The sequence below is a fragment of the Oncorhynchus tshawytscha genome, linkage group LG12 (assembly GCF_018296145.1).
Source record: "Oncorhynchus tshawytscha isolate Ot180627B linkage group LG12, Otsh_v2.0, whole genome shotgun sequence".
NCBI lineage: Eukaryota > Metazoa > Chordata > Actinopteri > Salmoniformes > Salmonidae > Oncorhynchus > Oncorhynchus tshawytscha.
Window position 1 is genome coordinate 30,815,814 of NC_056440.1, and position 24,784 is coordinate 30,840,597.

The 24,784-nt window shown below is 41.3% G+C and overlaps 2 protein-coding genes across 4 annotated transcripts in view; one reads left to right on the forward strand and one right to left on the reverse strand.

The window, feature by feature from the left end:
• The first annotated feature begins 89 nt into the window (after positions 1–89).
• Positions 90–23,632, forward strand: acsl2 (acyl-CoA synthetase long chain family member 2). 3 transcript variants are annotated; one of them, XM_024438818.2, is made up of 21 exons: positions 90–206; positions 14,754–15,007; positions 15,693–15,807; positions 15,912–15,976; positions 16,094–16,195; positions 16,391–16,490; positions 16,600–16,778; positions 16,939–16,971; positions 17,072–17,123; positions 17,348–17,421; positions 17,687–17,764; positions 17,864–17,998; positions 18,093–18,227; positions 18,330–18,425; positions 18,526–18,598; positions 18,714–18,802; positions 21,650–21,766; positions 21,865–22,008; positions 22,102–22,203; positions 22,317–22,388; positions 22,826–23,632. In XM_024438818.2, exons 2-21 carry the CDS (start codon positions 14,756–14,758, stop codon positions 22,964–22,966), a joined length of 2,154 nt encoding a protein of 717 aa, XP_024294586.1. In that variant the 5' UTR covers positions 90–206; positions 14,754–14,755; the 3' UTR covers positions 22,967–23,632. The 3 variants fall into 3 exon arrangements, with proteins under 3 accessions (XP_024294586.1, XP_024294585.1, XP_042187517.1); XM_024438817.2 differs by lacking the exon at positions 90–206 and adding an exon at positions 14,473–14,582; XM_042331583.1 differs by lacking the exons at positions 90–206; positions 16,939–16,971 and adding an exon at positions 14,473–14,582.
• The window catches only part of bin3 (bridging integrator 3), a 38,349-nt gene continuing 37,079 nt past the window's right edge, over positions 23,515–24,784 (reverse strand). The window contains exon 9 of the mRNA XM_024438819.2: positions 23,515–24,755. Coding sequence (XP_024294587.1) covers positions 24,609–24,755 — 147 coding nt within the window. The 3' untranslated portion in view covers positions 23,515–24,608. The remainder of the gene's footprint in view (positions 24,756–24,784) is intronic.

Here is a 24,784-nt window from a genome sequence, read left to right on the forward strand (position 1 = left end):
AGTTACAGTGTAAGGCGCTTTACTCGTTCAATAGCTTTTTCTCTCATGATACTTTTTTTCAAGCTGACGTCAGTCAAAGAAGAGGGGTGGTTAGGGTGTAGCATGGGGTAACACTTTGGCATGTGGTGGCGGGTGAGTATTTCGCTTCTCATGCTGAAGTAGGGGAACACAATTTGAAGAACATTGGTGATCTACATTTTACTCAGGTAAGAGGCGGTAACTCGAAACTTGTAAAACGATTTCTTTAAAGGCATGGGGAAAGTTCTGTACTCGCTAGAAATAAACTACAGTATGTAATTGTAACGCACTAGTAGTGACACTATTATTGGATACAAAGTAGCCTACCCACGGTGGCTTAAGTGCAATACACTGTTTTAACCTGTTCATCATTTCCATTCGATACATGCATTGAAATGTTTTGACAATTTTGAATTGTCCTGCTGCATTTTATGTCAATGGAGATAGAGAGACAGAGGTGTCGGTTCTGAAGATGATGCATGTTGATTTATATATTTGGCATGGATAGGACAGAAATCCGATTTTCGACCTCACCTCTCCGACCTCACCAAAATGGTTTTAGTTGTAACATTGTGCCCTTTTGTTTTGCTAGCTACAGCATTGGGCAAAACTCCAATATCCACACAGTAACTAAAAAACACAATATTCTAAACTTTACAATGCATGGTCAAAAAAAGTCCGTTTCAAGGAAGGATATACATGTACTTCAGCACGTCTCTGTACTTTTAATTGTAGTTCATGGTGTGAAAAAAACTGCACAATTATGTGGTCGTTCTTTTCCCCAAAACAAAGGCTGGACCAAACCCATGTATAGCTTGAGTTCTTTGGAATTCCTAATTTTGCAGTTCATGCTGTACAGTCACTATAAATCATGTCTGGCTAAATGTCCCTATGTGTCTGCTTTGCCGTAATCTTGAAGTCTATGTCTGTCTATGGAAACCACGGGCAACGTGTTGAAAGTTGTCCCATGTTGTTGGAATGCACAGCCTGGGCAGGGCTGAGTTGGCACACTGGTAGTGATGGTTCGTTCGCGAACGAACTGCTGTTTTCGAACGGATCTTTTTGGTGAACGTCGGGAACGAAATTGTATCTGTGACAGAGCCGTTCATTTAACTCCCTGATTTGCAAACTGCTACTGATGCTTTTTGTGCTCCAGACAGCTATTATTTTTTTGATAAGTTACAAAAAACATTATCTGAAGATGGCAATTCCTCACTGCAAGAACAGGTGGTGAGGAGAGTAGTGCCGAGCGATTAATGCTTTTTAAAGTCGTTTCAGGTTCAATTATTAAAAAATAATACAGATTTTCGGTTTCAATTTTTTTTAAACATTAAATGCACTATGCATTATGTGGGATGAATGCAGTAGCAACACAGAATAAAACAATTAATACAATTCCCATGATGGTAGTGACTGTCCATGACTGCTTCCCTTATTAATCATCAGTTATTCACATTACTATGCAACAGGGTTGGTTATGGATCCATTTGCCAATGCATAAATGTGCATTCGATGTTTATGTATTCCTATTGCTTGGTTGAATTTACATATAGATGAGATGTTATGCCATTGGTCATGTTTGTAGTCTGATATTGACATACACGACTCTATTCTATTTTCATATTTACAATGTGTACGAGTTCACTATACATGGCCTGATATATACAGTGCAATCTGAATGTAGTTGAAGCCCTTCCCATTTTCCAATTTTTTTTACATTACAGCCTTATTCTAAAATGCATAAAAATTAATAATCCTCATCAATCTACACACAATACCCCATAATGACAAAGCAAAACAGGTTTTTAGAAATGTTTGCAAAAAATAAATACAAATACAAATAACTTATTTACACAATTATTCAGACCCTTTGTTATGAGACTCGAAATTGAGCTCAGGTACATCCTGTTTCCATTGATCATCCTTGAAATGTTTCTACAACTTGTTTGGAGTCCACCTGTGGTAAATTCAATTGATTGGACAAGATTTGGAAAGGCACCCACCTGTCTTTATAAGGTCCCACAGTTGACAGTGCATGTCAGAGCAAAAACCAAGCCATGAGGTCGAAGGAATTGTCCGTAGAGCTCCGAGACAGGTTTGTGTCGAGGCACAGATCTGGGAAGGGCACCAAAAAACTTTTGCAGCACTGAAAGTCCCCAAGAACACAGTGGCCACCATCATTCTAAAATGGAAGGAGTTTGGAACCACCAAGACTCTTCCTAGAGCTAGCTGCCCAGCCAAACTGAGAAATCGGAGGAGAAGGGCCACTCTGACAGAGTTCCAGAGTTCCTCGGTGGAGATGGGAGAACCTTCCAGAAGGACAACCATCTCTGCAGCACTCCACCAATCGGGCCTTTCTGGTAGAGTGGCCAGACAGAAGTCACTCCTCAGTAAAAGGCACATGACAGCCCGCTTGGAGTTTGCCAAAAGGCACCTAAAGGACTCTGAGATAATGAGAAACAAGATTTTCTGGTCTGATGAAATCAAGATTGAACTCTTTGGCCTGAATGCCAAGCGTCACGCCTGGAAGAAACCTGCCACCATCCCTACGGTGAAGCATGGTGGTGGTAACATCATGCTGTGGGGATGTTTTTCCGTGGCAGGGACTGGGAGACTAGTTAGTGTCGAGGGAAAGATGAACGGAGCAATGTACAGAGAGTTCATTGATGAATACATGTTCCAGAGCGCTCAGGACCTCAGACTGGGGCCAAGGTTCACCTTCCAACAGGAAAATGACCCTAAGCACACAGCCAAGACAACGCAGGAGTGGCTTCACAATAAGTCACTGAATGTCCTTGAGTGACCCAGCCAGAGCCGGAACTTGAACCCAGTCGAACATCTCTGAAGAGTCCTGGAAATAGCTATGCAGCGATGCTCCCCATCCAAGCTGACAGAGCTTGAGAGGATCTGCAGAGAAGAATGGGAGAAACTCCCCAAATACAGGGGTGCCAAGCTTGTAGCGTCATACCCAAGCAGACTTGAGGCTGTAGTCTCTGCCAAAGGTGCTTCAACAAAGTACTGAGTAAAGGATCTGAATGCTTATGTAAATGTGATATTTCAGTTTTCCATTTTAGAATAAGGCTGTAAAGTAAAAAAAATGGGAACAAAATGGTCTGAATACTTTCTGAATGCACTTTATATATAATATATACAGTACCAGTGAAGAGTTTGGACACACCTACTCATACCAGGGTTTTTCTTTATTTTGACTATTTTCTACATTGTTGAATAACAGGGAAAACATCAAAACTATGAAATAACACATGTGGAATCATTCAGTAACCAAAAAAGTGTTAAACAAATCAAGTTATTATATTTTGAGATTCTTCAATGTAGCCACCCTTTGCCTTGATGAAAGCTTTGCACACTCTTGGCATTCTCTCAACCAGCTTCATGAGGCAGTCACCTGGAATGCATTTCAATTAACAGATATGCCTTGTTAAAAGTTAATTTGTGGAATTTCTTTCCTTCTTAATATATTTGAGCCAATCAGTGTTGTGACAAGGTAGGGGGGCATACAGAATATAGCCCTATTTGGTAAAAGACCAAGTACATAGTATGACAAGAACAGCTCAAATAAGCAAAGAGAAACGACAGTCAATTGTTATTTTAAGACATGAAGGTCAGTCAATGTGGAAAATTGTAAGAACTTTAAAAGTTTCTTTAAGTGCAGTTGCTAAAACCATCAGGGCTATGATGAAACTGGCTCTCATGAGGACCACCACAGGAAAGGAAGAGCCATAGTTACCTCTGCTGCAGAGGATACATTTAATTAGAGTTAACTACACCTCAGATTGCAGCCCAAATAAATGCTTCACAGAGTTCAAGTAACAGACACATCTCAACATCAACTGTTCAGAGACTGCGTGAACCAGGCCTTCATGGTCGAATTGCTGCAAAGAAACAATTACTAAAGGACATCAATAAGAAGAGGAGACTTGTTTGTGCCAGGAAACACGAGCAATGGACATTAGACCGGTGGAAATCTGTCCTTTAGTCTGATGAGTCCAAGTTTGAGATTTTTGCTTCCATCACCGTGTCTTTGTGAGACGCAGAGTAGGTGAACGAATAATCTCCGCATGTGTGGTTCCCACCGGGAAGCATGCTTGGCTGGTGACACCATCTGTGATTTATTTAGAATTCAAGGCACACTTAACCAGCATGGCTACCACTGCATTCTGCAGCCATACACCATCCTATCTGGTTTGCTCTTAGTGGGACTATCATTTTTTTTTAAAGGGACAATGACCCAACACACCTCCAGGCTGTGTAAGTGCTATTTGACCAAGAAGGAGAGTGATGGAGTGCTGCATCAGATGACCTGGCCTCCACAATCACCCGACCTCAACCCAGTTGAGATGGTTTGGGATGAGTTGGACTGCAGAGTGAAGGAAAAGTAGCCAACAAGTGCTCAGCATATGTGGGAACTCCTTGAAGACCGTTGGAAAAGCATTCCAGGTGAAGCTAACCACCCTTTAACCTAACTCCTAACCTTAACCCTAACCCCTAGTTTAGCTAACATTAGTGAGCTAGCTAACGTTAGCCACCTAGCTGGAATTCATAAGATATCATACGTATTGCAAATTCGTACCATATGGTACATTTAGAAAATTCATACCATATTGTACTTTTTGAAAATGTGTAACATATTGTACGTTTTGCAAATTTGTCCCATACAGTATGAATTGTAATTCGTTACACATCATTCAAAATGGGTGATGGACATCCAATTAATACAAACCATACGAAAAATAACATATCATACTAAATATAGTTTTTTAGTTTTATGTATAGAATAATCCAAAATGCTCTGAGATCAGGTTGCTAGAGGAGAAATCCTCATTCTGGTCCACGCAAAAATATTTTTCAATGTGTTAAAAATACTTTTTTTGGAAGTGGTTTCATTTAATTTTAAAAAATGTATTTGAACTCATATTTCACGGTCTGGCATAATAGTAGCCAACTTTTTAGCCTTTACATTAGATATGTTCTATTTTTCATGGTTTTTCATACAATTTTTAATCAAGCACTAAACAAAGTGCCGTTTGCGAAGGAAAAGAACGGCTTTTAGGTGAATGGAGCCAAAATATCTGGCTCACCGATAAGGCTCAGAATGCCCATCACACACTGTCCTGTCTCTCTCTCTGGTACAGACATGGGAGGCACAGCTGTAGGACCTTAATTTGAGTCAGTTTGCTACAGCAGGAAAATAATCCTGCACTAATGCAGGACACGTGAATTATTATGTTGATTATAATTCATTATTATAACATTTTTGTTGAGGTTGCTACATTTTTCACAAGGGATAATATAGTCAGAAATGTCTCATTACAAACTTCAGAAGCCTTTTTAAACCTCAGATATACAAACATTTTTACATTTCCTGCATTGCAGGAAAGTTCTCCTGTAACAGGGTGATCAAATTAAGATCCTACATCTGTAAGGTAACACTGTGGACAGCTTAAGTCTAGTTTCCATTCATGCAGAGTGGGCTGTGCTGCTTTAGTACACAAACACACAGGGGCTGTCAGAGTGCTTGTTTGTTTCAGAGAACAGGTTACTTTGGAGTAAGACTCTTGGACACTTGTCAGATGAAAACACAGGTGATTTGAAATGGTCACTGACTTGTCATGTTATGTTTGTTTTATTTACTGACCAGAGGAAAAACATGAAGTCAACAGGAGTCAAATCTAATTAAAGATTAGAGCTTGGACGATAAACCGAAAATTTGCCTGTCAATCATGTCAGACAGCCACAGCCCTCACAGCTGAACCTGAGTGTCTGTTTGCAAGTGTTTCTTGTTAATATCATTCCAAATACTGCAGTAATGTTTTGATATAGTCAACAAGTTACTTGCTATATAAAATATCCTTATTGGAGAAAGCAACAAGATATTAATCACTGAAAAGCTCCATTGCTGAAAGCTCCTCCACCATGCACTTGTCTGGTTGAAAGCCTCCTCTCCCACCCTGCCTCCCGACACAAGCCTCTCCCAACTGCCTGGACCCCACCTTTCAGTCTGCTCCCGACTACCCAGGCCTGCTCCCCCTGTCTGGTACAGGTACCCATGCCACTTGCACCCTTCTCCCCTGAGCTTCGCTCACCACTCCAGCACCCACTTACATGCACACACTGCGGTCTCTGATGTGAATTGTATTCTTAGCCTGTGAACTTATGTGGACTTTTACTCTGGAACTTGTATGCGTTTAGATTTTTATTACTTGGCCTTTATTGTTATTTTATTGGAGCTTATTTCTTGTAGCTTAGGCCTATTTGTGATTAGTGTGCAACCTCCTAGTCCTATAGACCGGCGTCTTACAAAACTTTTGGTTATTTCTCACGTTGATCGATAGGCTACAAACAAACATGTTGCTGTTTCTGTTGTCTACCTTGACTCTTACACTGAGGATGATGCATTTAGGGCCCGATACTAGGCCTGTGGCGGTCACAAAATGTTGTCAGCCGGTTATTTTATATTATTTTGTAGAATGAAGAATACAATTGAACAAAGCTGAATAAAATAAAATTTATATTTTCTCTAAACGATGAGGGAGTGCACATATCCGGGTATTCTGTGTTGAGCGGTGAACAAAGAAATAGGTGTCTCCTATATGCTTAATTTAGAGTTATTACTGTAACTTTAGTTGTTCTAGAAACGTTGGGCTGTATGTTTAGATTTTTAATACATTGCAAGGCTGCATGATGCGACTCTAAATGATGATTTGAAAAAAGTTGCTTGAAAGGCATGAGCTCTGCTTGTTTTTTTTGCGCAGACTGTACACACTCCAATAGTCTCTCATTCACAATTTGACAAGCACTTGATAATGCCTATAATTTCACAGCGGCATCCCATGTGTGTGGCCATAATGCACCCTAAAAAATGCACCCTGCTTCGAAGCACCACATGATCTGGTCTTTATCACAGGCTACAAATGAAGACAGACACATGCAGGATGAAACTGCACGTGTCCTTATCCAATTCCAAGGTGCATATTGAAGATATTGAAATAACATTTACTTTGTAAGCCTAACGAATAGCAAAAGCACTAGCCTATGTCAATCTACTATCCCCCATAGTACAAAAGTTGACCTATTCTATTCTGTGTGAAAAATAAATATTGCAAACATAGTCTGGGACAGTTGTGGGATGCGATTGTTCTCAAATTGATACGACCACTAGCATCAAAAAAACGTTTTTACGTAATGAGTCAGAAGCAACAGATGAGAATGTTTAGCTTAAAATGTTGATAAAATATTAGGCTAAATCTTCACATATAGGCGCAGCAATGCGCACACAGCAGTAGGCTATAAGTGTGACTGTTCCACTAGTGGGAAAACACAATTATCAAAAGTGACCACAAATGCGATTATGCATGTAATGCTTTTATTATAAAGGAGCATTTTTATTGTGAAAATGATCTTCCCCAAACTTGAAACTCGCCTGCTTCTTAAGTATGCCAGTTAGGCTCTACACCCCTTGTAAAGCAGATTAATGTCCTTCATTTTAAGATGTTATTTGGACACTGTAGTTGTCATACAAACCTTTTCAAAACATATAGGCCTATGGGCTGGGTTACATGAGTTGTGCGGCTATTATAAATAAAATATTACAAAAATTAAGGCATTGTTTCTTGCCTTAAGAGGGCATCATTCAGAAGTTTACATACACCTTAGCCAAATACATTTAAACTCAGTTTTTCACAAATCCTTGTTAAAATCCACTGTTGTAGGTCAGTTAGGATCACCACTTTATACCACTTTTTAAGAATGTGAAATGTCAGAATAAAAGTAGAGAGAATTATTTATTTCAGCTTTTATTTATTTTGCCACAACTTTGGAAGTATGCTTTGGGGTCATTGTCCATTTGGAAGACCCATTTGCGACCAAGCTTTAACTTAGATGTCTTGAGATAATAGATGTCTTGAGATGTTGCTTTGATATATCCACATCATTTCCCGTCCTCATGATGCCATCTATTTTGTGAATTGCACCAGTCCCTCCTGCAGCAAAGCACCCCCACAACATGATGCTGCCACCCTCGTGCTTCACGGTTGGGATGGTGTTCTTCGGCTCGCAAGCCTCCCCCTTTTCCCTCCAAACATAACAATGGTCATTATAGGCAAGCAGTTCTATTTTTGTTTCATCAGACCAGAGGACATTTCTCCAAAAAGTATGATCTTTGTCCTCATGTGCAGTTGCAAACCGTAGTCTGGCTTTTTATTCAAATGGTATTTTTGGATCAGTGATATCTTGCTTCCCAGCCTGCAATGCAGGTTTCAGGTTATGTCGAAAAATATAGGCCAAAACCTAGGAAGAAACTGTGGATATAGATACTTTTGTACATGTTATAACAGAACTCCAGATCTTCAAATGTTCATAAATGACCAGCATGGTCGAATCCTTTAATAAGGCAGAACAGTTGAAACTGGAGCAGCAGCACAGTCAGGTGGAAGTTGAAACTTGCATACATAGGTTGTTTGGACAGATGAGTCATCATGTGGTAGTCCTGGGGCATGGTCAGACATTTGAAACTGGAACAGCAGCATGGCCAGGTGGACTGGGGACAGCAAAAAAATGTCAGGTAGTCCTGGAGCTCAGGTCCTAGGGCTTTGGTTTTCCCATGATGTCAAGAGAAAAGAGGCACTTAGATTCACACAGGTTTGAAGGACAGGAGAAGTACCAGATATAACAAATACATCCACAGGTAAACTACTGCAGCATAAATACTGAGGCTGAAATGATGTCAATTAGCCATCCGAGGATGGTGGTTTTAAAAGCCATGACATCATTTTCTGGAATTTTCCAAGCTGTTTGAATGCACAGTCAACTAAGTGTATGTAAACCTCTGACCCACTGGAATTGTGATACAGTGAATTATAAATTAAATAATCTGTCTGTAAACAATTGTTTGAAAAATGACTTGTGTCATGCACAAAGTAGATGTCCTAACCGACTTGCCAAAACTATAGTTTGTTAACAAGAAATTTGTGGAGTGGTTGAAAAATGAGTTTTAATGACTCCAACCTAAGTGTATGTAAACTTCCGACTTCAACTGTATATAATTCACAAGTGATAAGCTTGTTGTCTACCCTTAGACTATTATTGATTTAATCTTGTCTTTACATATACTAAATAACATATGTGTGCAATTTGTTTTGATTTAGAATGGACCATTATCATGCACCTGTCTCAAAAACAGAGGCATGGAAAAAGACATGTCATCTCTGCACTTAAATAGCGAATGGGGGACACTTTTTCTGTGGTTCATTTTCATGTCAGCCAGGTAGGCTATACTCTTGCTGTAAAGATAAGCAATGTGCTTAATATTAGGAAAGTTGATAAGTAAATATAGTAGGCCTAGCCTATAGAAAACTGATGGCCTCTATCTTTTTAATAGAGGCCATCACTCTGTTTTCTCACACAATTTCATAGCCTATAGAAATGTAGAGCAACATGAGCTCATGGGCTCTCATGAAGTGTTTGATTACATTTTCTATTACATTTGCATTGATGTCAGAGTGATTAGAGGGACAATAGAGTGCTGAGTACCAGGCAGTTAGCAAGTTTGGTAGGCTACTAATGACCATCAACAGCATCAGAGCTTGGAGAAGCCTAATTACCGTAACTAAATGGTCACGTGGAATTTGACTGCCTTCATGACTCAGCCGGTGTGGCGGTAATACGGTAACCGCAACAGCTCTACCGATACCCCTTAAATACAGAGTACTTTGAGTGTTTATTCCATGTTGCGTTCTGGGAGAAATCATGCACTTGCCCCACCATCACTGACAAAGACTTTGGCATTGATGGCTACAATATTTTTGGGTCAGATTGCAAATGTAAAGGTGGTGGTGTTGCTGTACACATAAAATACATGTTTTCGGCGACCATTCTGACTTACCAAACCCAAGCAATTTTATCATCTGTCTTTAAAAATAAATCTCTGCACATCTTTGATTATTTTTGGCTTCTGTTGTTATAAACTCCCATCTGCTATTGCTGGCTCTCTGGATTGTATTTTTGAATTACAAGTCAGAATTATGAACAAATTTAATTTCAAATGACTTTACCTGTTGTCTGCCGATTTCGTCCCGATGTCGGAGGTAATCTGATACAAAATATCCACAGGGAAGTGTTATCAACCCGACCTTCAGTACACTGGTCTGCATATCATTTGTATTTCCAGTTTTTATTTTCAATACTGATGCAATTCGCATGACAAACACTTGCACAATGTGGCTGAGCCTAACCGAACAGCAAACACTTCCAGCTGATTGCAAGGAAACTGCTTCAGATGACTACATTCGGTTACAGTTGATATATTGCGCATCACGTGCAATGCGTCAACAGATAAAAAATACAACAGACAGAACTTACTGGCCTGGCAAAATGTCGGGTAAACAACACTTTCTTGTGGACACATTATCACCACCTCCTACCTGCCAAAAGTACCAACATGTACAACCGGTAATATAAGTGTAAATATCATTTTATTCAACATTCTGCCTTGTAGAGACTATTGCGTATTTTTTTACAGCGACTTCTTTCTGACTGATATCCATGGTATTTGGTATTTTATTAAGATCTCCATTAGCTGTTGCAAAAGCAGTGGGTCCACACAAAACATGAAACAATACAGAATGACATAATACAGAATGACATAATACAGAATGACATAATACAGAACATCATTAGACAAGAACAGCTCAAGGACAAAACAACATACATTTTTAAAAAGGCACACGTAGCCTACATATCAATGCATACACACAAACTATCTAGGTCAAATAGGGGAGAGGCGTTGTGCCACGAGGTGTTGCTTTATCTGTTTTTTTAAACCAGGTTTGCTGTTTATTTGAGCAATATGAGACGGAAGGAAGTTCCATGCAATAAGGGCTCTATATAATACTGTACGTTTTCTTAAATTTGTTCTGGATTTGGGGAAAAGACCCCTGGTGGCATGTCGGGTGGGATAAGTGTGTGTGTCAGAGCTGTGGTGTAACCATGATAATAGTCTGATGTTTAGGCAAGGGTGTCCTGAACCTACACTGGTTGACATCCAACTCTGATCAACTCAAGTATCTGTGTAACAATGTAACAAGGTTGAATGTAAAGTGTCCTCTAAAATCCTCTTTGATTGATCATATTTTAACCAACACTCCACATCGTTTTAATGCTTCTGGTGTTTTTACAAATTTTATAAGTGATCACTGGGCTGTTGCCTTTGTATGGGATTGTAAAATTCCTAAACTACCTCCACGTATCATCATGAAAATGAACTGGAAGAAGTTTAATACTCAGGGTTTTTAACATAGCCTGGATTAGAGTTGAATTCAGCCCTGATGAATTAGCCTTTTCTTACTTCCATAAAGCATTCCAGGATATATACAACAAGCATGTCCCTTTCCAACAATACAGAATTAAGGGCAGAGATAACCCTTGGTTCTCAGATGAACTATCTGAAATCATAAGGAAACGGAATGCTATTTGTGCTAAAGCAAGATGGTCTGATTCAGCTGATGATTGGATGGGTTTTAAACGCTTTCAGAATTAGGGTGTGGCTATGACAAAAACTGAAAGCAGACCTCTACCTCAAATCTACTACTGATAATATGAATAATCCTTCCAAATTTTGGCAAGTAGTAAAAGGTTTAGAATGCAACAAAAAAATTTACAGCTCCCTTAACAACTGCTGGTTGACCTCTATTCTGAACTCTTTTAAATCAAAATGTTCTGCAGGTAGATTATTTGATAGGGTTAAAGGTCAACATGAGTCCCCTGTGTAATTACCTAACACTCCCGAGCACTCCTTCTCGCCCTTCTCTTGTCTGAGGTGCGTAGAGCCCTGAAAGCAATTGATGTAAAAAAAAAATCAAATCTGGCCCTGATGCTCTACAACAATAAACTGCAGACATCATTGCGCCCCCTTTTGGATTTTATGTCCATATTGCCCAGCTCTATTATATATGTTTAACCTTATTTCAGATAGGTCCTTCTTTTAATCAATACACCATGGAAGTCTAATGATGGTGGTAGGAGTGCTGCAAAGGCCTCCTGTGTTCTTTGAGTGTGTGTTGACTAGAAGGGGGTCTCTGCTCTGCTCTATCTGCTCCTGGACAGTTCATCATCCCAGCAGCCCTAAATCGTGACGCATAGCTTGCCTCCTTTCTTCCTCTCCATCGTCTTCCCCTTCCCAAAACCTTCATTGTGACTGTGTTTTTCACATTTCATTTGGGAATCACAGCCAGAAAACACCAGTGCATTTCACTCTCTCTCTCTCTCCTTACTCTCTCATTCACTAATCTCACGTTAGTATTGTTTTGTGGTGGCTTTTGATCACTGGAAATCTGGAAAACACTGCTTAATCTCTCTGCTTGATGAGGAAGTCCCTTACCAACCACATTCCCCCGTGCACCTCTCTCCTGTGGAACGGAGCCCCAGGTGTGTCGTTAAATAGGCCCCTATGTTATTTTAGTGCAAAGACAATGAGGATAGCGATAGTGGATGCAATACTTTCCACAGACAAGTGTTGCATCATCAAATATTCTTATTTACAAATGGTATGGTTTCTGTTTTTGTCTTACTGTTGCTCAATTTGGTCTATTTCTGCCAGCCAGCAAGAGTGAATATGCACAGACATGCAAACTGCCCTTGGGTGTCTTAAGTATTTGTTACTTCCTTTTGAAACTAAGCTGGTGCCTTACGGCAGCTTTTAATGCATACCTTACTGAGCAGTATAGGTGATTCATTCCAGATTGTAGTGTTATATCTATACGTTACAACACAGTAGATATACATGTTAGAGGCCTAAAATGGGTGTATTTAATCCCTCTTAGATATATTAGTAACTGTTTGACATGTCTCCATTATTCCCTTTCTCTCATTTCTGTTCTCATTTCTGTTTGGGAGTAAGTGCCAGGGAAGCACAATAGTCTCTGTCTGGCTCTGACAATAGCCATTATAAATGGGACTGCAGGAGGAAAGGAGAGAATACTAAAGTCTAGATAAAGAGAGAAAGACAGGAACATAGGGGAGTATCTGCAACTTTTCAGCAGGTGTTGGCTTCTATTGTAGTGCAACACTTGGGCCAATTGTTGTCCTATTTTTTATTTTATCAGCTAACAGCATTCAAATGATTTATTATTGTGGATGCTGGGCACAGTATCAATTATGTGACAAAACCGACAGAGCAATCTAAGCATTTTAACTGAGCATTTGATATGTTCTGGCTAGATATTGTGCATTTGGAGAGGTCCTAGAACTTTCTAAGAACTTTATGAAAAAGTAATGAGAAAAAGAACGATGGTCATTTTATTCTCCAGGGGCGTGTACTGGGACATGGTCGGTTTGGTTTAAAGACTGAAGGAGAGGGGGTGACATCACTCTTTATCCCCTTTACTTTTGGAAGAAGGGGGAGGAAGTAGGTGAGAGGTTGAGGGGTATGGAGGAGGGGTTTTTATTTGGTGAAGTGAATTCCCATGTGCAGATGGAGAGGAAGTGGAACGGTGGGCAAACTCATATATTGGAGTGACATAAGAGATTTTAGAAGACAGGACGGTGTGAAAAAACATTTGTTTGGGTTAACGTATTGTGCCCAGGTTTTTTTTCTCTCACACTGGTTTGGTTGTGAGCAATTACAGACTGGCAGGGAAACATGAGGGTGGACCTACAGGCCACCACACTGTCCCACCCCCTCACCCCATCTTGCCACCAAACTCTGTTACTGTATGCAACTATTCTCTCGCTCACTCACTCGCTCTCTCTCTTTTCTCCTCTCTCTAGCTCCATTTCTGTCAGTGGACACAGCATGACTGAGGGTAACCTCAATAGTGCCTCTTTCTGTTTAGCCAATCATGATTACTTCCGAGTCCCTCTCCCCTATACACCCCAGCCATTCATTCTCTCCTCAGTACCCCTGTCTGTCTGCTGAGCCAGAGGGCCAGTGTGCTTTAGCTGGGCTTTTTAAAATGATCAAAACGGGATGTTGCAGTATTTAGTTTTAGTGGTCAAGTTTGTTTGTTGTAATTTTGTTGTATTCATTTTTTACTGTATAGGATTTCAGTCACTTGAATTCTTATTTGTACCATAAAGATTGACTCCTCGCAGCCCCTCTTGTCCCGGAAACTGACATGTTGAATGCTATTGTATAGGGGAGTTTAGCTACTCTTTCCTGCTTACAGCAGATGCTTTATGTTCTGTTTCTAAAGTACAATAGCACCTATGTGGACGTATTTTCACAAGTTTGTTGAGAATTCCTGGATGTAATTACTTCAACTTCAGGGATCCCCCGGTACTACTGCTCATTCCGTTCACCAGCTCCGGAGGTCTACGTCACCGGCCTTCTAGGCGTCACTGAACTGGATTCATTAACACCAACCCCGGACTGTCTTGTCTCATTACGCACATCTGGTTCCCATTCTCCCTGATTAGTATGTTATATATGTGCCCTCTGTTACAATGTCCGTTGATCCTGTGAGTACCTGTGCTGTTGTATCGACTGCCATGCGAAGTGGTCCCTCGCTGTGCACTTGGTTTACGGGTCTCGTCACGTGTATTATTTGGAGGTTTTACACATCGCTCTTTTGATTGGGTGGAGAAAATTAAACACCCTATTACGTATTCCTGCTCCAGTCATTAGACAACGTGACACCCTTTCAGTGTTACCCTCTCATTACATTTCTCTCATTCATTCAGGCAAACACACTCGTGTTTCTTTCTCTCTTTTTCTCTCACAGCTATGCATTTTCAGGAGTGGTTACAGTCCCTTCACTCCAGTGGGGGGGTTCGGGGACCTGTGAGGGAGGACTTCTGGAGCCTTCTCCCCTCTCTCCCTTCGTCATCCTCTTTCTCCCTCTCCTCTCTCTCTCGGTCCCCATCCTCTCTGCTGGGTATAGGGGCTCTGGCCTCCCTCACTGCATACTGGCTGGTGACCCGCCGTCGGCCCATGCAGCCCCCCTGTGATCTCAATGCCCAGTCTATCGCTGTACAGGTGAGAGCCTTATGTTCTGGAAGCTTTTAAGTAGAAGCTGAGTGAAAGATTAGGCGTTATATTTATCCAGAACAGTCAAGTGCTCGTTTGTGTGATGGATAGTAGTTGTATTCATCAGTGTTTTGGATTTCAGTTATAATAACTAATTAACATTGATTACATCCCAAGCCCTGTTTATACCTGGTTATAACAAGCCCTTTGTCCACATTCTGATTGGCAACATTTTTTAAACAGGTGTAGATGATTACAAGACGCATTGATCGGATTGTGATCAAATCTTCCTGACCACCCTCGGAGGTAGTCCTACATCATTGTCTGGATACCTTGCAAGTGTAGACGGATCTGGACAGTGAAGTCATTTAAATCATCTTTATCCCGCCCTCTAGTCATTGACAAGTGATGCCATTGACTTATGGCATCAATATGTGTTAAAATAATTCAATAAAGTATTTAGAAAGCATATTGTCAATTAATTTGCATACAGGGAGTGAGCAGGATATGCGGTCACAATGCGGACAGTGGTTGGATAAGAGACACATTTTACTGCCATGTGTAGGTGCAATGGCTACAATGTGGGCACAATCAGAATATAAATAAGATCAGGACAAAGGACACATGTTAGCCCTCGGTATAAACAAGGCTAAAGAGCTGAATAGGGAGAGTTTTTATACAGTCTGTGTTGCAGGGAGAGCCCAATTGGAGGCGTTCAGCTTTGCTCAAGGACGATGCCCTGTTGGAGTTCTACTATGATGACACCAGGACAGCCTATGACATGTTCCAGAGAGGACTGAGGGTGGCAGGTGAGCTAGCTGGACACAGTGGGCTAACAGGCTAGTTAGGAGCAGACATGGGCTATTTACCAGACATGCCAGAGTGTACCTGATGAGATTGTGTTGATGCACAGGGAACGGCCCATGCCTTGGCTTCAGGAAACCTGGGGAACCTTACCAGTGGATCTCCTACACTGAGGTCTGTGGATCTTTGGTCATTATTACTATTTACAATGAGAATACACGTATATAAGCATACAAATATGCTCAAGCTCTATTCAAGGATTGTATTGCTTGTCTGATTGTTCTGTTTTAGGTGGCTGAACAGGCACAGGTGCTGGGCTCTGGGCTTTTGGGCAAAGGCTGCCAACCAAACCCTCAGCAGTTTGTTGGAATATTTGCCCAGAACAGACCAGAGGTACAGAAGGCTACACATTCCTTCCCTATTATTTTTATGTAGTGAAATGCCATTATGTTTAACCCTAAGGCTTCCCTCTGTTAGAGCACTGTCCTTGTAGAGACTCCAGCAATGTAGTGACCAAGCATCAGTAAGGAAGGAGTCTGGGATTTGTCATTCTAATAGTATTGCTCTGTCTCCCTCTGTTGGTGGCAGTGGATTATTTCAGAGCTGGCCTGCTACACTTTCTCTATGGCTGTGGTGCCCCTGTATGACACACTTGGAGAGGAGGCCATGGTGCATATCCTCAACCTGGGTAAGGCTGTGATACTCTGCTACAAAATTAAATGTATATATAAATCAGTACACTCCCATACCACTGGCCTACAACTATTCATGTTGATTGTCGCTGTTTCACCTCCTAGCGGAGATCTCACTGGTGATCTGTGACAAGGAGGAGAAGGCAGAGTCCCTTCTGGGGAATAAGGAGAAAGGTGCAACACCCACTCTCTCCTGTCTGGTGCTCTTTAATGACTGCAGTGATGCCATAGTGGAGAGGGGCAAGAACTGTGGAGTGGAGATCCTAGAACTCACACAGCTCATGGTGAGAAGAGGGTAGCTGCAGACAATGTAAAGATGATGAATTGCTAGAATAGATGCTGGCTTCTTTAGTTGAGAGAGAAGTCCCTTTCCATGGGGTTAGATTAGAAGACATCTTGATTACCACAGGCTATCACAGTGTGACATGACCCTGCATATTGCAGGTACTTGGACAACAGAACCTCAAAGATCCTATGGTGAGTTTTCCTCTGAATGTTGATAAGGTCTCATTGAAGGCTTTTGTTGCCTCACTGCTGTTCTTGATCCTGTTGTCATTCATCTGTCTTTTTGTTGCAGCCACCAAAACCCCAGGACCTGGCAGTCGTGTGCTTCACCAGTGGAACCACAGGTACCATTTGTTTTTATAGATCTCTGTGTGAGTCCTCATGTAGCCTACCCCCACTACCCTGCATGTTAATCATATACTAAAGCATTTACCCACGCTACTAGAGATGTGCCCATGGGGGCCCACTGACAACCTCTCATTATGTTATGAGATGAATTCTTGTGCTGCACAGAGCCGTGCAGTAATGCCCTCCTCCAAACTAAACTGTGTTCTGTTTATTTGGCCAGGAAAGCCGAAGGGAGCCATGATCACCCACGGCAACATCGCCTCCAACTCCTCCTCTGTTATTAAGATCCTGGAGGTCTGTTCTGGCTCCCTCTGTCTGAAGTTCAGAAGGAGTTTCATGGCTTGCTCCATTTATCTCACTACATCTCTTGTTCCATCTCTCAATCTGTTCCTGTGATAAATGGGATGTTTAATAGAGATAGTTGACCCATTATTGTCCTACTAAAAGAGACACTGCACATCTAATTGCCGTTGTAAAATCTAGATTGCATATTCAATTGGTATGCCACCTCTATTATCCACTGTAACCGTTTTACGTATCAATTCTTTCCATTTCACAGGGGTCATTTTTTATTCGGCAAGAAGACGTGTCAATCTCTTACTTGCCTCTTGCTCACATGTTTGAGAGGATGATTCAGGTAGCTCACCCTCTTTTGATTACAAAAGTAAATGTATGTGTCCGTCTTGGACTCGGGGCATGTCAGACAGTTCTTTAAATGCTCCTACGTCTGTCTCAGGTTTCCATGTTCTGTCATGGGGCCAGGGTAGGATTCTACCAAGGGGATATCTCTCTACTCATGGACGATATTAAGACTCTGAAACCCACTTTCTTCCCAGTGGTGCCTCGCCTACTCAACCGCATCTACGACAAGGTCAGTCCAAATCCTATGATACTAAACATACTTAAAAATATATATATATAGCCTTTTATTTTCTATGCTCTTGTGTGAATGCGTGTCTGTGTAGATCTTAGGCTCTGTGACGTCCCCATTGCGTCGGGCAGTGCTGCACTATGCAGTGAGGAGGAAGCAGGCTGAGCTCAGCAGTGGGGTTGTACGTAACAACAGTCTGTGGGACAGGCTGGTATTTAACAGGATTCAGGTCAGTCACTGAACACATTGCATGTGGCCCAATGTCTCCCCTTTTTAGAAAACTCTATTTGTTAGACGTAATGGGATTCTTTTTTTCCCCCATGGGTTTCAGGCTAATTTAGGAGGTAATCTGAGGTTCATCCTGACTGCCTCGGCCCCCATCTCCCCCACCGTGCTCTCCTTCCTCAGGGCCACCCTCGGCTGTCTGGTGAGAATGCCTGCCTGGAGCTCAGACCAAGTGTGTTTATTTCTGATGGGAGTGTGGGTATGTGAGGTTTGATGTGGAATGTTCCTGCTGCTTTGTGCAGATCTTTGAGGGTTACGGGCAGACTGAATGCACAGCAGGCTGCACCTTCTCCATGCCAGGAGACTGGAGTGCAGGTAAGTGGACTCTCTGACAATGGGGAAACTATCCACGTATATCTGGAGACGACTAGTCCGTGATACCCATGTCTGCGTGTTGGTTATACTCTGAAACTCTGAAACTCTGTCTCAGGCCATGTTGGCGCTCCCCTGCCCTGTGCAATGGTGAAGTTGGTTGACATCCCTGATATGAACTATTATGCCAAGAACGGAGAAGGAGAGGTGAGGTGGCTAAAAAGCATAATGGTATTACGGTGCTATTCTACAACCTAGTGAGTCAGGGATAATTACCCAGAAAAAATGTATCCCCATGGCTGTTTATCATATGTTATATTGAAACCCATTTGGTCACAGTGAGATTTGTTGAGGGGTAATTTACAGGCTCTAGAGAAGTTAGTTGTATTTATCAACAAAGTCATTATGCATTATAAAGGTGTCTAGTATGATTCAGAAGTTTTGGCTGATTTCTCAAAGGCATACTTTTACAGATGAATTTGACACACGAATTCTGTATTCAACAGTTTGAAAATATTGTCTTTGTAAATGTAATGTTTAAAGGGTTGAGTTTACATTTATGCCTTAATTTTCAATAGTGAAGCCATGATGCTCATGGCATATGAAAATATCTTAGCGGCCACATTTGTGACCAATGGGAAAATACAGTGGCGCTAACTTTGTATACAGTGCATTCGGAAATGCAATTTTTCCACATTGTTACGTTAGTCTCCTAAATTGTTTTTTATTTTATTTATTTTTTAATCCCCTTATCTACACACTACCCCATAATGACAAAGCAAAAAAGTATTTTCTACATTGTAGAATAATAGTGAAGACATATGGAATCATGTAGTAACCAACAAAATGTTAGTATATTTTAGATTCTTCAAAGTAGCCACCCTTTGCCTTGACAGCTTTGCACACTCTTGGCATTCTGTCAACCGGCTTCACCTGGAATGCTTTTCCAACAGTTAAGGAGTTTCCACATATGCTGAGCACTTGTTGGCTGCGGTCCAACTCATCCCAAACCATTTCAATTGGGTTGAGGTTTGGTAATTGTGGAGGACAGGTCATCTGATGCAGCACTCATCACACTCCTTGGTCAAATAGCCCTTACACAGCCTGTCCTGTTGAAAAACAAAATGATAGTCCCACTAAGCGCAAACCAGATGGAATGGTGTATCACAGCAGAATGCTGTGGCAGCCATGCTGGTTAAGTGTGCCTTCAATTATAAATAAATCACTGTCACCATCACACCACCTCCACCATGATGGGAACCACATGCGTAGATCATCCGTTCACCTATTCTGCGTCTCACAAAGACACGTCGGTTGGAACCAAAAATCTCAAGTTTGGACTCATCAGACCAAAGGACAGATTTCGTGTTTCTTGGCCCAAGAAAGTGTTATTGGTGTCCTTTAGTAGTGGTTCAGCAATTTGACTATGAAAGCCTGACTTCGTCTCCTCTGAACAGTTGATGTTGTGATGAACTTTGTAGCATTTATTTGGGCTGCAATCTGAGGTGCAGGTAACTCTAATAAATGTATCCCCTGTAGCAGAGGTAACTTTGGTTCTTTCCTGTGGTAGTCCCCATGAAGCTGGTTGAGAGTGCAAAGCTGTCATCAAGGCAAAGGGTGGCTACTTTGAAGAATCTAGTGTACATTTTAAAAGTAACACTTGAATGAGTAGGTGTCAACTTTTGACGGATACTGTACGTACGTACAGTTGAAGTGGGAAGTTTACATGCACTTAGTCATTAACTCGTCTTTCAACCACTCCACAAATTTCTTGACATCATGGGAAAATCAAAAGAAATCAGCCAAGACCTCAAATTTTTTTTGTAGACCTCCAAGTCTGGTTCTTCCTTGGAAGCAATTTCAAAATGCCTGAAGGTATCACCTTCATCTGTACAAACAATAGTACACAAGTATAAACACCATTGGACCACGCAGCCATCACACCGCTCAGGAAGCGTTCTGTCTCCTAGAGATGAACATACTTTGGTTTGAAAAGTGCAAATCAATCCCAGAACAGCAGCAAAAGGACCTTGTGAAGATGCTGGAGGAAAGGTACAAAAGCATCTACATCCACAGTAAAACGAGTCCTATATTGACATAACCTGAAAGGCCGCTCAGCAAGGAAGAAGCCACTGCTCCAAAACCGCCATTAAACTACGCTTTGCAACTGCACATGGGGACAAAGATCATACTTTTTGGAGAAATGTGGTCTGATGAAACAAAAATAGAACTGTTTGGCCATAATGACCATCGTTATGTTTGGATGAAAAGGGGGGAGGCTTGCAAGCTGAAGAACACCATCCCAACCGTGAAGTATGGGGGTGGCAGCATGTTGTGGGGGTGCTTTGCTGCAGGAGGGACTGGTGCATTTCACAAAATAGATGGCATCATGTTATAGGGAAATGATGATATATTGAAGCAACATCTCAAGACATCAGTCAGGAAGTTAGTTTGGTTGCAAATGTGTCTTCCAAATGGACTGACTCCAAGCATACTTCCAAAGCTGTTGCAAAATGGCTTAAGTACAACAAAGTGAAGGTATTAGATTCGCCATCACAAAGCCCTGATCTCAAGCCTATGGAAAATGTGAGCAGAACTGAAAAGGCATGTGCAAGCAAGGGGGCCTACAAACCTGACTCAGTTACACCAGCTCTGTTAGGAGGAACGGGCCCAAATTCACCCAACTTATTGTGGAAGGCTACCTGAAACGTTTGACCCAAGTTAAACAAATGAAAGGCAATGCTACCAAATACTAATTGAGTGTGTGAACCTCTGACCCACTGGGAATATGATGAAAGAAATAGAAGCTCAAATAAATAATTCTCTATTCTGACATTTCAAATTCTTAAAATAAAGTGATCCAAACTGACCTAAGACAGGGAATTGTTACGAGGATCAACTGTCAGGATTTGTGAAACTGAGTTTAAATGTATTTGGCTAAGGTGTAAGTAAACTTAAATATGGATTAATGTCTGTTACTAATGGCATAAGATTTGCATTGTGACATTTGGGAACAAATTGGTTAACACTGTTCCAAACTTTATGCTTTGTTAGATCTGTATCCGTGGCCACAGTGTGTTCCGGGGTTACCTGAAGGATGAGGAGAAAACGGCAGAGGCCCTGGATAGCGATGGCTGGCTGCACAGTGGAGATGTGGGCCAGTGGTTACTGGTGAGCTGGGTTACAATATAGGACAAAATATGATCACCCGATACTCCAGTCAAGTCATATACATTTGTATGTGAATGTGTGTTATGTTTTCCTGTTAGAACGGGACACTTCGCATCATAGACAGGAAGAAGCATATCTTCAAACTGTCCCAGGGAGAGTACATCGCCCCTGAAAGGATTGAGAACGTCTACATGCGTTGTGTCCCTGTGCTACAGGTCTTTGTGCATGGTGACAGCTTAAAGGTATGAGATGCCGGTACTCTTATATTCACTATCAAAGGATAGTCCTTTTTTTTGGGACATGCCATCATTCTCACACTTATGTTTTTTTTCCAGTCTCACCTGATTGGTATTGTTGTGCCAGACCCAGAAGTGTTTATTGATTGGGTTAAGGAGAGGGGAATCATTGGATCCTACAAGGAGCTCTGCCAGCATCCAGTATGTGCCGTCACCGTAGCTCACACAATAGGCCATCTGCAACTTTACAATGTGTGCCGTTGTTGGCTTGTATCAACTCAACAGGTAGTGATTGAAATCTTGTCTCTCTACAGGATGTGAAGAAAGCAGTGTTAGACGACATGACAGCCGTGGGGAAGGAAGCTGGGCTGAAGTCTTTTGAGCAGGTGAGGAATCAAACTATTTGTCACGTGCCGAATACAACATGTATATGGTTAATTACAAACCCTTAACCAAAAGTAGAGTTCAATAAAGAGTTAATAAAATATTTACCAAATAAGCTAAAGTAACACTATAAAATAACGAGGCTATATACAGGGGGTACTCAATGTGCGGGGGTACTGGTTAGTCAAGTAATTTGTACATGTAGGTAGGGGTGAAGTGACTATGCATAGGCAATAAACAGCGAGTAGCTGCAGTGTAAAAAAAACTAAATGGTGTGTGTGAAAATAATCCAGTGGCTGTTTGGTTAATTGTTCAGCAGTCTTATGGCTTGGGGGTAGAAGCTGAATACATTCATACATCGACTTTGTACTTGTAACAAATGGTGTAACAGAACTGAATACAACACTGATAGTGTTGCCATCTCTTTCCTCACTGTCAGCTGAAGGACCTGCACCTGCATCCAGAGATGTTCACTGTGAGCAACGGCCTTCTCACCCCCACCCTGAAGAGCAGACGAGTGGACATCCGCAGAGTCTTCCAGGAACAGATCACAAACATGTACAGCACAACAGTCATCTAGTAGAACTCAATCCAATGTAATACACTCATTCCACTGACATTTACATGAACTGTATGTTTCCTGTCACTAGACAAAGATATGCAGTTTACGGGATCTCACGGTCTATAGTACTAAACTGAGCATGTAGCCAAGACGACATACATTCCTACAGTACTTAGCTCAAATACTATCAAACACGTTTGGTACGGTTTCAGGGAATTTCAGTTTGACACATGCTGCTTCTTGTACATCAGTATGTTAAATGTATTTTCATATCATAGACAGAGGAACAACATTGAATGGGACCAAACAAAAAACCTAGCCATAGAAATGGCTACAGCTCCACTTTAGAGAGCAGCGGGCAAGTAGACGACCTGGGGCTGGTAATGGCCTGATTCTGATTAATAAATAGACTCTAAACCTCGACGGCTGCTTTTGAAGTGTACATTACTTACTCTGATTCTAGATATGACTGTTACAGTAGCTCATTCATCCAAGGTTGAGGGATTAAAGTTACCCTTGATAGTCAGAATGCTGATGCAATAGTGGCCAGTGAGCCCAACAATGTAGAATAAAGAAATTATTGTATTTCAGTTTTATTTAGTTGAAGGAAACCCATGTATTGCATGATTGTGCAAAAAGTTTAAACAGATGGTAACAAAAATAATAAAACCCACGCTAAATATATTACATGTCAAGTATCTCACTCAATGTTGAGCCAGGCCTGTCAGAAGTTTAACAACAAATCTACGCTAATTTAGTGCATAGCTGTCCACAAACGAAAGGCAAGAGGTTTCCCTCAACATGACAAAGAACGTAGATATGGTCAAATGAACTAAGTGCCACTAGAGGGAGCAACAGCATTTGTTTTGGAAAGCAAGTCCTCTAAACCTATGCGAAGAAGGGTAAAAAGGACCATCTCAGTCAATGTCAGATTATTCCTTAGCCTTTCAGAAGCAGGGGACAATTAGGCAACAGCCAAAGAAATGTTGACACTCCTTTATACAGACACCATCGCAGATCTGAAGAATAATGACAGTCAGGAAGCTGGAGTGGCTAGTGTTAAATACTACAGGTAACTTTAAATAATTTTTACCTCAAGTTCCCGGTCCACAATGCACATGCTAGATCAGTGTGCATAAACCTCGAGGGGAAATAGTGAATAACACAAATGGAGCGATTCGACCCACCACCCTAGTCACATTTCATCAAGTTCGCATACAGTACTATCCAATTTGTTTCAATAAATTAATTCTGGTATACAGACTTGATGAAATGCATATTTTGGTACATACCTTGATTTGGAAATGACTAGAAAACGGATTCAAAGTTGAGTATGGAGCGACCCACAGGGATCTTATAAATCTATAGTACTATTTGTAATTTTATGGTGTGAACCACAAGTTAGTTCTTAGAACGGTTTCATTACATGATTTAAAAAATATATACATATTGGCTGATGGCTTGGTAAATGTGGCAGTTGCTCTGTGTTTCTTTCGATGTCAGGAGAGATTAGTGCAAGAAAGCTATTAATGATTAGGCTATGACCAAAGCGGTCCATTTTCACAGTGAGAAGGATCCTGAAAAAGATAAATCCATTCACTGAGGTGTGAAAGGAGGCAAGGCCAGAGGTTTAGAGGGAGCCCTTCCCCTTGGTGTTCTCTCAGTCATCAGCGACAATGGACAGAGCACGCAGCTCATTCAACTTGGCCTCGTTCTCCCTCTCCCTCTGCTCATCAGTCAGCCCTGCCTGGTCGATCTGATCCGTCAACTCACTGAAGATATTGTGCATCTCTGTGAAGTACACCACCTGAAAGAGATAAGGAAAGAATGGAATGG

Coding starts and splice junctions, on each gene's coding strand:
- acsl2 (XM_024438818.2), top strand. CDS start 14,756: ATGCATTTTCAGGAGTGGTTACAGTCCCTTCACTCCAGTGGGGGGGTT. Junction 18,599..18,713: donor GCCAGGAGACTGGAGTGCAG/GTAAGTGGACTC, acceptor ACTCTGTCTCAG/GCCATGTTGGCGCTCCCCTG. Junction 22,204..22,316: donor AGGAGCTCTGCCAGCATCCA/GTATGTGCCGTC, acceptor GTCTCTCTACAG/GATGTGAAGAAAGCAGTGTT.